The sequence below is a fragment of the Lactuca sativa genome, chromosome 6 (assembly GCF_002870075.4).
Source record: "Lactuca sativa cultivar Salinas chromosome 6, Lsat_Salinas_v11, whole genome shotgun sequence".
Lineage (NCBI taxonomy): Eukaryota > Viridiplantae > Streptophyta > Magnoliopsida > Asterales > Asteraceae > Lactuca > Lactuca sativa.
The window spans coordinates 187,784,052-187,800,098 of record NC_056628.2 but is presented as its reverse complement, the minus strand read 5'-3'; the positions used below and the strand labels follow the sequence as shown (position 1 = coordinate 187,800,098).

General features: G+C 36.7%; 1 protein-coding gene across 1 annotated transcript; it reads left to right on the top strand.

Moving 5' to 3' along the window:
* The first annotated feature begins 1,801 nt into the window (after positions 1-1,801).
* On the top strand, positions 1,802-7,016 carry LOC111898853 (oligopeptide transporter 4). The gene is made up of 6 exons (XM_023894748.3): positions 1,802-2,547; positions 2,956-3,053; positions 4,238-4,834; positions 5,135-5,387; positions 5,978-6,160; positions 6,335-7,016. The coding sequence occupies exons 1-6, from the start codon at positions 2,014-2,016 to the stop codon at positions 6,947-6,949; spliced, it is 2,280 nt and encodes a 759-aa protein (XP_023750516.1). The 5' UTR covers positions 1,802-2,013; the 3' UTR covers positions 6,950-7,016.
* The last annotated feature ends 9,031 nt before the right edge of the window (positions 7,017-16,047 follow it).

The window sequence follows — 16,047 nt, the reverse complement described above, 5'->3', positions numbered from 1 at the left end:
ATAAAATCTCTAAAATTTCATGCCTGGAAATCGGGATGTTACTTTTCATGCCTATATGTGTACAAAAATAGTTACATAAATATGAACAAAACAAAAAGCAATTACCCTGTCAATTTCCCTAATTAATATATATTGTTGACATATAGATAAAGTTTGTTGTATTAAATTATTACTATTATTTCAATAAAGACAAACTAAAAAAATAGTATGTTGCTTTATATATCATGAATAAATAAATAATTTTGTAAAAACTAATTACAAAATTACAATTCAAGGTGAAATAACGAAAAAGAAAATTTTAATTTTTTGAGAGGAACGTTGTTATACATGTTTATTTAATGGAGAAACTGACTTTGGAGAGTAACTAACTGTTGCGTTTGTTCTCATTTGGTCCCTTTCCTTTTTTTGTACTCAATATACCATCGAACTTGTTGTTTGTGTTCACCATAACCCTTTTGACCGGCTATCACAAGTAGCCGGTCAAAAGGGTTATGGTGAACACAAACAACAAGTTCGATGATATATTAAGTACAAAAAAAGGAAAGAGACCAAATGAGAACAAACGCAACAGTTAGTTACCCTCCAGAGTCATTTCCCTTTACTAATTTATAGAAAATCTCACGTCATCTCCTGCTCATATTAAGGACTTTATGAGATTCATTCTTGTTTCTCTTCAAAACATAACCCACGAAAGAACATTATTCATACATGTACAACTTTGTAAAGCACTTGAATATTTATTACGTGAATCTTGACTAAGCAGGTACATTTCATGACTACATTTACATTTCTAATCAAATGATTTATCGTATCATGGATTCTGGACAAGTCTACAAACGAGTGGAATCACAAGTGCTCTGATTTTTTAGTTTACTTTGCTTTAAGATCGAATTCGTGAGATAAGATACAACATCAATATGTACAAGATCATACAGCTTTTGCAGACACATCATCATAATATACCACGAGGTAAACATTTATGCTGATAAATATACCTCTCATACGCAGTCATATCCTTTTATAGAGAGGTGTTGAAAACTAACCACAATAAGCATAACATAGACCATGTTTTCACGAAGCTACCTCTCTGAAACTCTCTTCATGTACATCATGGCCAAAGAAGGTTGCAGTCTTTGATACTTTTGCAACTTTAATTTCATTTAATTTTTTGGGGACAATGACTCTGGAGGGTAACTAACTGTTACATTTGTTCTCATTTGGTCCTTTTCCTTTTTTGTACTTAATATACCATCGAACTTGTTGTTTGTGTTCACCATAATCCTTTGACCGACTATCACATGTGATAGCCGGTCAAAAGGGTTATGGTGAGCACAAACAACAAGTTTGATGGTATATTGAGTACAAAAAAGGAAATGGACCAAATGAGAACAAACACAACAGTTAGTTACCTTCCAGAGTTCTTTTCCCTTATTTAATTTAATTAAAATACCTGGTAATATTTTATATGATCATCACATAATATGGTAACCTACAATGAACTTTTTGTCATGGAATACCGAATAACAAGGTTTCAATCATCGTTGACCAACATACAACATGTTTATTAATAAAACTTGTGACAGAGAACATAATAAAAAAAATAAACTAAAACGAAATTCGTATGCAAAAGTTATTAAAGATAAAAGTTGTAATATGTCCTTGAAAATTTGAGATTTCTTAAGTTACTACCAGCAAAAATCTTAAGACCACCTACAAAGATAGGTATTTTGGTCATTTTCTGAATTTTGATTATGTTGTTGAAAAACTTTTTTTTTTTTTTTTTTTTTTGGCTGTAATAAACATTTTCTCTCAATAAAAACACAAAATATCATTACATAAATAAATAACCTAAAAAATGTCAATATTGCGTATCTACATAAAAGGGAAGAATGTAAATTGTATATACCTAGAAAAATAATAACATTGAAGTATTATAAAAAAATGTCAATATTGCACCCTACTCTATAAATACAACATTGAAACATCCCTCCAAAGAGGAAACACCACATAGAAATGGGAAGTGTCGCAGTGGAGTCCTCGCCGCCGACGGCCGTCAAGAAACCATTCGAGGAAGAAAACGAAGGGAAGGACGACGAAGAATCTCCGATCGAAGAGGTCCGGTTAACCGTTCCGACCACCGACGACCCGACTCAATATCTATGGACCTTCCGAATGTGGGTGTTGGGTCTAATTTCATGCGTTCTCCTCTCGTTTCTAAACCAGTTCTTTTCGTACCGGACATCGCCGTTGGTAATAACTCAGATCACCGTTCAGGTAGCCACGCTTCCTATAGGGCGGTTTATGGCGGCAGTCCTCCCCACTACCAAGTTCAGCCTGAAACTACCGGGATGTAAATCCCGGAAGTTTTCACTGAATCCGGGACCATTTAACATGAAAGAGCATGTATTGATTACGATATTTGCTAATGCCGGCAGCGCTTTTGGCAATGGATCGGCGTACGCCGTCGGAATCGTGAATATCATAAAGGTGTTTTATTTCCGGAATATCACTTTCGTTGCAGCTTGGCTCCTCATCATCACTACCCAGGTTATTATCATTCTTTTAAATTTAAATTCTATTATTTTGAATTCATAATTAAGATTTTATTTCTTTAAATAATCAAAATTACTATAACTACGTCATTCTTTTTGGTTTTATTTCAACTTCTCTATCCAATATGAATTTCTTTGATTTTATTATCTTGTATTCTTGTTAGTAGTATACTATCGCCTTAAAGAGTTAGAGAACAAGCATTTTAGTGAATAATAATCTATAATTTACTCTAAAAATATTAATTCTCTTATTATTTTTATTTATTATTTGTATAAACAAATAATCAAAATTCAACAATTCCGAAAGACCGGAGTGTAACTTGTGAATGAAACAAAAGCAACTAGACTAGAGTCGATTAAATTAGTGTAGGGAACGTTGCTAACGTGCGCCGGTGGTGGACAGGTTTTGGGGTATGGGTGGGCCGGGCTCTTAAGGAAATACGTAGTTGAACCGTCGCACATGTGGTGGCCCAGCACCCTCGTTCAGATCTCCTTGTTCCGGTACGTTTCCTTCCTTTGACCGATTCCAATATTTTCCTTAAACTGATTTGTAATTGTAATTCTTTATGTGATACTTGCATTTTTTAACTTACAATAAATTGTTTATTGTTTTGATAAAAGAATTTGAAATATTGTAATTGATAAAATACAAGTAGGAGATTTTCTAATTATAATTATGGAGATACGATTAGTAACCCTTACTTTTAGAAAAACGTGATTGAACAAAAAATGTTGTGAACTTAATATATAAAATCATCCTACTATACACTATTTTATTTATGAATATCTTTTAGATGCCTCTTCAAGAGTTTGTCATTATGTGGATGCAGAGTTGATAGATTAGATTAGATTCCATATTACCCCTAATTAACTTTATAACAATAATAAAAAAATTAGCTGTTAAAAAAAACAAAATATATAAATAAATAGTCGACAGTAGAACTGTTAAGTGACGATAAGATTTAGATTCAGTTTAGCTTATCTCTAGTGTATCTTTATTCAAATTATTTGTATTTATCTTTCTGTTAGCCTCTGATGAGGATTGTAACTATAAACACTTTAATGAATGAGAAGCAGAAGGACGAGCAATTCATACCAGTTGTTTCATGGTATGTTTAAAAACCCAAAACCCTAAAAACCATGGGGGTCGGCGATAAACCAGAATCATCAGAGGCTAATTAGAAAGATAAATACAAATAATTTGAATAAAGATAAACTAGAGATAAGCTAAACTGAATCTAAATCTTATCGGCATTTAACAAGAACCATATACTTGGCCACAAATACTTCCTCTTAAATATGTAATCTTAAAATTAAACGTGATTTTCAGTATAATCATATACTTAAATTGCTAATAATATTAAAAGTTAAAAACAACTACGAATGTTTTCCAACTAAAAAGTTAATACGTCTATAATAATGTGTTTTTACAATATAAATAAGTTAATACATTAAAATATAATTCTTTAAGGGTCAACAAGAAAAAAACAAGAGAAACAATTAAATGAATCTTTGGAATCTTTGCCGCCTTCAAGGCTAGAGACTTTGGGTGGAAGGTTCACACTTCTCGCTCACCCACTCACTATCACAGAATAATGCACATATATCCACAAAACAAAAAATATAAGAAAATAAGTTGATAAAGTCTGATAATAATCTTTAATTTCGTCTAATCATTTTTGTAGTGCACTTCATGCTAAAGAAGACGATGATGACGAAGACCCTAACAGCGACAACAAAAAACGCATGTCACGACCAAAATTCTTTGTGATCGTTCTTGCATGCAGTTTTTGTTATTACTTATTTCCCGGATACTTATTTCAAACCCTACAAAGCATTTCATGGGTATGTTGGGCTTTTCCTAAATCGGTAACGGCCCATCAACTCGGGTCGGGCTTTTCAGGCTTGGGCATCGGAGCTTTTTCACTTGATTGGGCAACAACGGCTTCTTTCTTATTTAGCCCTCTCATTTCTCCTTTCTTTGCTATAGTCAATGTTTTCTTGGGCTATTTCATGATAATGTACATGGTGATGCCGATATCGTATTGGGGACTAAATGTGTACAATGCCAAAAACTTTCCGATTTACTCGAATGATTTGTTTACGGGGGATGGGCAGCTGTATGATATCACAAAGATTGTGGATAACAAGTTTGAGATAGATTATGGAGAGTATGCAAAGCAAGGGAGGGTTAATTTGAGCACATTTTTCGCTTTGACATATGGTTTTGGATTTGCTACAATTGCATCTACGATTACTCATGTTGGTCTTTTCTACGGGAAGTAAGTTCCTTTCATCTTTTTTCTTTTTTTTTTCAGGAGTTGATACGTAAACAACAATTTCTTGCCTTATACAACAATATATGTTTTAGAGGGGTTGCACAAAATGCCAAAAAAAAAAGTTATTGTTGTGTATGAAAAAAAATGTTGTGTACGTATCAACTATTTTTTTTTTCTTTATCATTTCTATATCATATGTAATGTCGTCTCCAAACGCTTATCACTAAAAAGCACAATAGTTTATTTATGAAACCATGTTTGGTGGGAAGGACTTTGGAGTTGAAGGATTTAATTTTGTTATAGGGAGATATATCAACGTTACAAAGCATCAACGGAGGGTAAGGTTGATGTACACACAAGATTAATGAGGAAGTACAAAGACATACCGTCATGGTGGTTTTACGTGCTTCTTACGATAACTCTCATGATTAGCCTTGCGCTCACCATTTTCATGAAAGATCAAATACAAATGCCGTATTGGGGATTAATATTTGCTGCTTTCATCGCTTTCTCTTTCACCCTCCCCATTAGTATCATCACTGCAACAACAAACCAGGTACGATAACATGTTGCACTGTGTTTGGCATTCAATAGACAATGACTAGACCAGTGATGCCAATAGTACAGAAATATTAGATTGTTGCCCCATTAAAAAAGATGGGATATGGCCTCCCTCTCAATCTATTGTCTAAAAATCATGTGAACCCTCTCATTGTCACCAAATATAGTCCTCCAAAAATAGTAAACTCTTGTGTAACAAAGGCAACCTTACTAATTAAATTCATTAGTAAATTACATTTTGTCCTCAAGTATAGCTGGCCTTTTCAATTTTTGTTCCAAAAGGTTTTCTTTTGCAACTTTGGTCGTTGTTTGAAGTTTTTGTAATGTTTTTTTGTCTCTGTTTGGATGTTCCAAGTAAAATGACTATATTTCTTGGATCAAATTGCAAAAACCAACTATACACTCACGTATAAAAAATAGTTATTTTAATTGGAACATGGACAAAACACATAATAATAACCTCAAGTAAGGACCAAAATTGCAAACCTTGGCTATACTTAGGGGCCAAAAATATCGTTAGCCCTAAATTCAAATTTGCATATATGTGAGTCCTAAAAGTCTACTTGCTTGTGTTGACATTTTCAGACACCAGGTTTAAACATTATAACGGAGTATGCCATGGGGTTGATCTACCCGGGAAAACCCATAGCCAATGTGTGCTTCAAGACCTATGGTTACATGAGCATGACTCAAGCCATCTCCTTTTTAAGTGATTTTAAGCTTGGACATTACATGAAGATCCCACCACGATCCATGTTCCTGGTTCAGGTTATCATCAATTTTTTTCTAAGTCTTCTTATTTATTTATTTATTTTTTTCAGAATAATAAGATATAATATTTTTTTAGTTTCGTAATATATACTAGAAAGATAAAAGATTCATTCTAGAAAATTGTATATGACAACACAACTAATCTGAATATTGTCTACTTTGCTATTGCAGTTTCTTGGAACAATAATAGCTGGAACCGTAAATTTAAGCGTTGCGTGGTACCTTTTAAACAATATAGAGGACATGTGTCACCCTGACCCTAAGTCCAATAGCCCATGGACATGTCCATATGACCATGTATTTTTCGATGCATCCGTCATTTGGGGCTTAGTTGGGCCAAAAAGAATCTTCGGGTCTCTAGGGAACTACGGAGCCCTAAATTGGTTCTTTCTAGGTGGGTTTGTGGGCCCAATCATAGTATGGTTATGTCACAAAGCATTCCCGAAGGTATCTTGGATTCCTCTCATTAACCTCCCGGTGCTCCTTGGTGCCACCGCCTATATGCCGCCAGCTGCTGCCGTGAACTACAATTCGTGGATATTAGTGGGGACGATTTTCAATTTTTTCGTGTTTAGGTACCGGAAAATGTGGTGGAAGAGGTACAATTATATCCTCTCGGCGGCCCTTGATGCCGGAGTTGCATTCATGGCGGTTTTATTGTACTTTACGACTGGGTTAGAGAACATAAGTGTAAATTGGTGGGGCACTAATAACCCGGAACATTGTGATCTTGCCACCTGTCCAACGGCAAGGAATATAACAGTTGATGGGTGTCCTATATTTTGATTATTTTTCCTTGTATCATCGTTTGCACACATAAAAAACTCTATGAGAATTGTGTTTTTTTAATCTAGGTGATCAAGATTCAAGAAACCAAATATGTTTATTTGTAACATATGTTTATGTGAAGTAAATTTAGAGGTTTCAAAATGGGCATGTCAAATAACACATTAAGTTTGTTAATGGGTTTGGTTCGTCCAAAATCATGTCTATTTTTTTCCTATTAACTTTTTTGTTTCATCAACTTGACCCATTAAAAGTTTATGTATTATAATCCAAACGACCCATTTATATGTTAAGGATCGAAATTACCACATGTGATCAATGTCAATGATCGAAATTACCACATGTGATCAATGTTAAGACTAATCGGTAAACCCTTAACTGCACACTATGGTTGCTGAGGTGGCCGTAGTGTGCGGTGAACACTGCACTCACCTCCCAATTTCCACTGAGGTATGGCCACCACAGGGGGCTAGCTTACCGCATCTCCTTTGTTCCATTTTGTGACTGTTGACCATTTGTGACCGATTAAAAAAATAAAAAAAATAAAAATAAAAATGGAGTAAAGGTATGATATGACACCTACCGTTTTTGTGAACTGGAGGCAAAAATGACGTGACGATGATATGACAATGTAATAATATGGTAAGTGTGGTATGACACTTTATGACCTAAGGATGTTACTGTTGGGATTTAGGATAGATATTATGGATGTTACTCATATTACTATTAGAGTTAAAAGTATAACGTTACAAATGTTACTATTAGGATTTAGGATTTAGGATATTATGGATGTTAGTCATGTTACTATTAGAGTTAAAACCCATCGATATCATGATTACCGTTCTTTCATACTTGTTGAAATATTGTGATGTTTTTTTTGTATGTATCATCATAATCATATTATCCTCATGTATTGCATGACTTTTCATTCACTATACATTCTAAATGCTAAATTAAAAAAGGTTAATAGTTTACAAATTTGCCTAGCTATTCCAAAGTCATTTACGCCTAATTTTCGAGTTTTTACAAAAAAAAGGGGGGGGGGGGGGTGGAAGTAAGGAGAGAAGAGAAATGAACATAAAAGAAATTTGTATTATGTGTTTACGAATTACGAATTGTAAAAAAATGAAAGCAAAATTAAAATTTTTGTTCATTTCTCTCCAAATCCTTCCAAATAGGAATGAACGTAAGGAAAGAAAATGAACCTCAGGAACACCAATTTCTTGTAATTTTTTTCCCACTTCCATCCGTTTCACTCATTAAGTTGAACTCAAGAACATGCTGTTAACGAGTGTTTGGTTCATAGCCTTTTTTTGGAAGGAATTGTGATTTATCAAAAGAATTAGAATTCAATAGATTTGAAATTCAAAAGAATTAAAATCCTTAGGTGTTAGGTTGAAAAAAATGAAATTTAATTCAAATTTGCAATTTTGAATATATCTTTCTCTTTGTTCCATGAAGCCACCACTAATCCAACCCAATAACAACTACTTTGAAACATAAACATAAAACAACAATATCTTTTGTTAGACTTGAAATCATAGTAAGACACATAAAACTATGTATATACATCAAAATGAATAACAACGCAAAATACCTTAGAATAATCATGATAAGTAAAAGGATTGCAGAACCCCACAAAAATACACATTAAGTAACATTGTAGTAAAGCATCATAAAAACATATATAAAATGATGTATATGTGTGTCTTTGCAATCTAACCCATCCTTATGTCATGAAAATCCTAAACTTATCATTATAAGATCAAGAGACAAGCATGATTTCAAGGAGATATCCATACATGCACGTTATAGTTAGGGATAGGGGAAATCACATAAATACCATGCACCAATCACATGACTATATACCCACGTGTTATATTCATCTACATACGGGATGACGAGTACAATCCATCATCATTCACTAATACATTTTAGAATAATGCACCACATAAACTTTTTAAATCATCCATAAAATTCGAGCCAATTTTAAACTTTTTAAATCAATTAAAACCATTCAGTTATTACAGTTTGTTTTCAAAATAGTTTAAACATCAGAGTTCCCAGAAATCAAAATCATCAATCGAGGAAGTGTACGGTCACGTCTTCGCCTTCCCGCGGTCATCCGTTGAACTGACAATAAATTGAAACTGTAAGCTAGAAGGCTTAGTGAGTTACCCCCAAAATACCAAACTCACACTGATATAACCATATCATATAAACATATAAGTGATAGCTTCATTTTATTTACTTCTTTTTATAATTTTTTTAGCACATTCCATTCGCATTTTAGTTAATTTCCATGCATATTTTCCTTTTTGTTATTTTTATGACCATTTCGGGTACTTTCTAGTTTCTTGAGCATTATTGCAGATTTTAAGCAAAACTAGAGGAGCGGGAGTGTGCGGGATCTTTTGGAAGCCGATTGGACTTGAAGAGCAGTGGGGATGTCATGCTTGATAGCTTTGGAGGTGATCCAGGGAGTAGGCTTGTTGATTGCTTGATGGCGCAGAAGTGTTGAACTTTAAATTTGAAAGGGCGCGAGAGAATTCTTGAGTGTGCAAGATCGATGTTTAAGAGTTTGCGGAAGTTTTGAGTGATGTGGAAAGACAAATTGGGCTTTAATTGAAGAAATATTGAAGAAAAATGGGCTAGGAGCTGATTGGATTCGAACTGGGCCAATGGATTAGCTGTGGGAGCCCAAGACTTGAAGAAGCCCAAAAATCCCGTCGAAGCCCGCGGCCCGCGTAAGATTACCCGCGGCCCGCGTGGATTCCTGACAAGGGCAATTTTGGGATTTTACTTTGAGCTCTATATTGGGAAGGTTGGTGTGCCTCTTCAGCCTTATCTTGGAGGTCCGATTTTGATACTTTCTCTCTGGAGTTTGGAGCACTTTTGGAGGCCAAGAACACTTGAAGAATATCTTATTTTCATCTCTTGATTCTTGTCAAATGTTTGGTACAATCTTAACTAACTTTGTTTCTTTGAGTTTAGTCATGCTTGGCTAAACTAATCTTGGTTGACTTTTTGTTGAATCCTTTGAACTTTTGTTGGGTGTTGAAGAATCCACGAACTTGATCTTAAATCTTTATGGTAATGTTTTGTGTTTTATCATATTATCACTACTAGTATGTTTTTATTCATGAGTTTAAATGTATTTGTGGTGATTAGTTGGCTAATTTCTTGATTAAGTAAATGATCCTCAAATTAGCAAGCAACAAATGATTTTTGTGTTGTTTTTGCTTCACACAATCATAAAAACATTTCCTCCTACATGGTGGTGAAAGCATTTGACCCCTCTTGGATTTGGTGACTTTTTGGTTCTTAATGCTAGTTGACTTTCACTAATTACATGCTATTTGGAATTAGTGACTTTGACTAAGGAAATTGTTATGAGCTTCTCTAGCCATTTCAACAATTAAGAAAAGTCTAGGTAATCTCAAGCTCCTTGGATTACTATAGACAAATTAAGGATTTAAATCAAAGTATTGCACATTTGGATTCTAATGATATGTTCATCAAAAGTCAAAGTGAGGAAACTTTAAGTCAACCCTCTCTCCCTTATTGATTTTACATCAAACCCTTATTTTTGTTGAAAGTGTCTATTTAAATCATAGTTAATTCTAGTTTGTTTCAAGTATTTCAAAACACCAAAACCCCCCATTTTATTTTTATTGTTATTTTACAAGTATTTTTACAAAGAGATTTTTCATAGAGTTATAAATTGAACCAATCTCCGTGGATTCGACCCATTTACCACTATACACTATTTTAGTGTGTAATATTTAGGGTTATTACTATTTTTGGCCTCGATAACCACCAATAAGCAACAAAACAACCATGCATCTCAAGTCTACAATGTGACTGGTCTGCCCGCACCAAGCCTTCAGTCCACCTGATCCACTCTCTGAGTCTATAATATGACTGGACCGCCCGCACCGGGCCTTCAGTCTATCTGGCCCACTCTTCGAGCCTCGGCATGTCTGGACCCTCCTCTCGGGGCCTTCAGCCTATCCAGACCGCTAGCCGGGCCTTCGGCCTGACTAGTTACCCTCCTAGGCCTGCAGTTTATACGTTCCGCCCTGGGTATGTTGGCCTACATCACGAAGCAGGACCCGCCTCAACTCAACCCCCATACCATTCAAACAATCATGTGCACATAAATATCATACGCTAGCATGTATATAACAGATAATCATACCGAACTAACATATCACTAACACAACAACCATCCTATAACCAGGATTCCGACCTAACCGGTCACTAACATAACATCATCCTATATACTAGGATACCGACCAAAACCAGGTTACTAACATAATACCATCCTAACTACCAGGATGCAGATATAGCAGATCAATAAATATATCAAGCAAATACCCGGATACAACTCCGATAAAGTGTCGACCCTGGTACCTTAGACATTGTTGATATAGTGAGGATAACTCACCTCGCACTGCCGATCTGAACTGAAGAATCGAACACCCGAATCACTGCCTCACCAAAATTCCCGAACAGCTGATCTCTCGACTCCCAAAGCTATCAATACCAAAATATCACTTAGTTCAAACAATAATCCTCCTTAAGGTAAAATGACCATTTTAACCCTAGCCCAACTTGGTCCATATCCAAGGCTCAAAATCATAATATGAAAAGCCCAACATTGGATGGGCTTCCCAAACCCATTAGTGACCCACTAATGGCCCAATTTGATAAATTAGGCCCAATCCCTCTTATGGGTCTTACCCTAAGCCCAAATATCTTCTTGGCCCACATTATCTGACTCTTGATGGTCCACTAAGGCCCAAAATTCCCCCTTATAGCCCAAACAGAGGCCCAAAATCCATAAGGCCCATAACTGATGAGTACGTTGGGCGTACTCCTATGTACGTTAAGCATACTAGCCAAATGGTGAGTACGCTGGGCGTACCTGCTTGTACGCTCAACGTACTCCTCTGTTAAGTCATTTTCCCATTAAGTGCTTAATACTCAGATTCAGAAGCTACAATCACATATCCAAATCCTTTCCAACGTCTTATTCCATAAAGTCACTGACTTAGTGACTTTGCATGCCCCAAACAAGTCCAAACTCCAAAAAATGATACTCTACTTTCATGAAAGTGGTCTTAACTCTTGCATGAACCTATTAAGACCACCAAGATGACACCTTTCTTTCCTAGGGAGTCATTTAGCACTAAGGGTGGCAACCCTTAGCCTAGAAGCCGAATTTGGACTAAGAAGCTTCAACCTTTGGACCAAAATGACTTCAAAACTAAACCACACTAGATCTAAGCACTCTTAGATAAAGTTTATAGCTTTATACCTCCAAGTGATCTAAAATGGAACCCCGAACTCGGATCTACTATTTCCCCTTTGATCCACCACTTTGCTATACTCTTCACTTGCTTGGAAATGGCTTCACAATCACAAAAATGCTCTCTAATGACCTCCAAATCTCCAAGGACACCCAAGGGAGGGTTAGGTTTTCGTGGTGGCTGTATGAAGATGAGAGGGATGCTGATTGTAGCACCTGATTCCTGGTATGTGGAAATTTGTATAAGTGTTTGCATTTTTAGCCTTGTACTCGGCGAGTTGTAGGCCCGACTCGCCGAGTAGAGACGGGACCCGGGACACGTTTTGAGTTGGCGACTCGGCGAGTCCGTATTCTGGACTTGGCGAGTCACCGCTGTTGGATGAAACCCTAAGTTTCAGGGGTTTGCACCCTATTTAAACCCTCATTCCGCCCCAAGCTCGCCCCCATTCACCCTCAGATCCCTATACCTCGTTCAAGCTTTGTTTCTTTGTGAGTTTGAATCATTTGGTGTGTTCTCTTGAAGTTTTGGAGTGGGAAGGAGAGTAGATCAAGAAGAAGAAAAGAGGTCAAGCATCTTGGAGCTATCTCAGTGTGTTCCCTAAGGTATGACTCGGTTTTCCCCTTGTCTTCATGCTTATTGTCACTTATAGCTCCATTAAAGTCCTTCTTGAACCATTTCCAAGCTTGTGTATGTTTAAGGGTTCGTAATAAGCTGATTAACCTTTAGATCTAGGCATGGTTGAGCTCAAGGAGCTCAGATCTACTGCCTTTTTGGAACCATATTGCATGAAAGCCCTAGATCTACCCTTTTGGTGCATTTTGGACCCTAAAACCCTCATGGTTGTCTATTTACACGTAAAGTTGGAAACTTTACGTGTTAATCAAGCCCCATGATCACGGATCTATGTATGGCATGAGCTGGATTCAAGCAGAATCGACCATATAGTAATTGCATGGTAACAACTCGGCGAGTCGTTCATCGGACTCGGCGAGTCGAGACGCGAGTCCTCGGGTTTTCCCCTTTTTTCGTTTTGCTGAGTAGTGTAGTGAGTCCAGGGTGGACTCGGTGAGTTGGAAGTCGAACTTATTCATGAAGGAACTCGGCGAGTCAATGCCCTGACTCGGCGAGTTCAAGAAAATCTTCTTAGATCAAGAACAGACTCGACGAGTTGTTCATACAACTCGACGAGTCACAACATAAAGTGTTCATCGGATGAAGATGAACTCGGCGAGTTGTTCATACAACTCGGCGAGTAGGATGAAGGACTTGGACATCAGTTTAGAAGGAGAACTCGTCGAGTCAACGCCTAACTCGACGAGTAGAGACGGGATACAGAACAATCGATTAGATAGAGACTCGGCGAGTTGAAGAGCCAACTCGGCGAGTCGGGTCAACTGAAAGTTGACTCTGACCTTGGCTTATGACTTGGTTAGGGGTAAAATGGTCATTTTACCCCAAGGGACAGTTAGCAGTGGTTGATTAAGTGTTTTGTGGGAATTATAGCCGGAGGATTTCCGGAGCAGCAGCAGACAGTTAATCCCCACACAGATCAGCAGCTACATCGAGGTGAGTTACCTTCCAGTAGCGGTGGGTCTACGGCCACAATGACGGCCCACCAGTAGGAGTTATATGTAGATGATTGTCTCTGTGATATTCATCTAGGGATTACTACTACCTGTGTTATGTTTATGTGCTAGTATGATATGATGCTACGTGCTAGTGACAGTAGGGGGAGATAGTCCCCAAGATATCCGGTCGGTAGGGCCGAAGGGGTAGTCATACCCAGCCATGTTAGATAGATTCTGATATTGTGATACATGTTATGTGGTAGTAGTAGAGGGGATAAATAGTTCCCTAGTATCCGGTCGAGAGGACCGAAGGGGAGGCCAACACCCATATATGCTAGGCAGTATCCGGTCGAGAGGACCGAAGGGGAGGCCAGCACCCAGATATGCTAGGCAGTATCCGGTCGAGAGGATCGAAGGGGAGGCCAGCACCCAGGTATGCTAGGCAACGTCCGGTCGAGAGGACCGAAGGGGTAGGTCGGGCACCCAGATATGCTTGACAATATACGTATGTTATGTGATTATATGGTATGTGGTACAGTGGGGGGACTCACTAAGCTTCGTGCTTACAGTTTTCAGTTTTGGTTTCAGGTACCTCTTCAGCTAAGGGAAATGAGCCGGCGCGGTAGCAGCATATCACACACACTCTTGTTTTTCCGCACTATGGATTTTCTGGGATGTACTCTGAAATATTGTTATGATATTACTGCTTTTCAGACACGGAGTATTATTATGAATGATTTGTAATGATGTTTTTACGTATTAACCTAATTTAAAAATGAAATTTTTAGCCGGTATTTTTGGGGCATTACACTGATAATTGGGGTATTATGTTCTTTATTTAGCGACATGCTCTAAAATATAGGGTTTAGGGTCTCTTAGAGTACGCTGGGCGTACTCCTCCCTATATCCGCGATCATTTACTCCACTACGTTGGGCGTACCTAGCTTACATTGGGCGTACCCAGCCAGACACGTGCATGCTTCCCTTGCATGCATGGGACTTGCTTGCCAAACATTTCCATTAGGGACCATTTATGCCAAATGCTTTAAAGTGTTATAACTTCTTCATTCTAAGTCCGTTTCCGATTAACTTTATATCCGCGAAAAGGTGGCGAGAAGTCCTACGCTCCTGACCACACACCCAAGCCTTAAACCTTGCGAATAAATCTCGAGGATCCTAAAAGACTGAATCGCTCATATCTTGGGCCTCCAAGACCGCCACAAAAGTGCTTTTCAAAACGAGGTGTTACACCGAACCTGGACTTGCCTCAACAAGTCCGGTCCAAGGTCTACCAACTTATGCAAAACCAGTCAAGTCTAGTCCAAATGCTCACCCTACACCACACCACACCACACCACAAACACCTTAGATCATTATAGATACGTTTAACAAATAGCTTTTAAGAGCTTTTAACTTTTGAGAAAAAAACTCGAATTAAAGAAAGAGAATTTTGTTTGGGAATACATACTTAAAGCTTTTATTTTAGACAAAACTTTTACATGTTTTCGACAATTAACCTTTGAGAGCTTTTCGTTTTTTATGAAAAGCTCGAATAAAATTAGAGGCTTCGTTCGAGGGTACAAGCTTAAAGCTTTTAGTTTAAACAAAAGACTCTGAATTTAAAAAACTATTTCGAGTAGAATTTAAGGAAATGTCACATGTATTATAACAAATTTACTATATTAATGATTATGTTTATAACAAATTTATTAGGTTATTGTTATCTTTCAATTTTAACTTTTATACATATCACTTATATAATTTTACATATTTTAAAAGCTTTCCAAACACTAATATAACAATAAACTAAACCTACAAGCTTCCAAACGTGAGCTTCCAACTAATTTTGCTAAGGGAGCTTAAAGTTTGTTACAAGTTAATTACTAACTCAATTTATAGTCTTCTTTTCATGAGTGTAAACATCAGGTGTACTATAAATAAAAAGTATTTTGTAATATACATTAAAAAATTCAATAACAATCTCATTCTCTATTTATTCTTGTTCTAATCTCTCTCTCATCTCTGTTCTAATCCCTCTCTCTATTGTTGTTTTTTATATGTTCTTAATGAGTCACCCTTAATCCAAAAGCTATTTCAAATAGCTTGTAAGAGCTTTTAGTTTGTTAGTTTTTATATTTTTAAAAGTTTATATCTATTTTTGTGAAACACTTATTAACAATTAAAAATTATACTCTACCACCTACAGCTAGATTTA

Bases quoted from the DNA above. Each gene is read 5' to 3' on its own strand.
- LOC111898853 (XM_023894748.3), top strand. From the start codon at position 2,014: ATGGGAAGTGTCGCAGTGGAGTCCTCGCCGCCGACGGCCGTCAAGAAA. The intron at 2,548-2,955 runs GTTATTATCATT...GGTGGTGGACAG, and splicing joins TCCTCATCATCACTACCCAG to GTTTTGGGGTATGGGTGGGC. The intron at 6,161-6,334 runs GTTATCATCAAT...TTGCTATTGCAG, and splicing joins GATCCATGTTCCTGGTTCAG to TTTCTTGGAACAATAATAGC.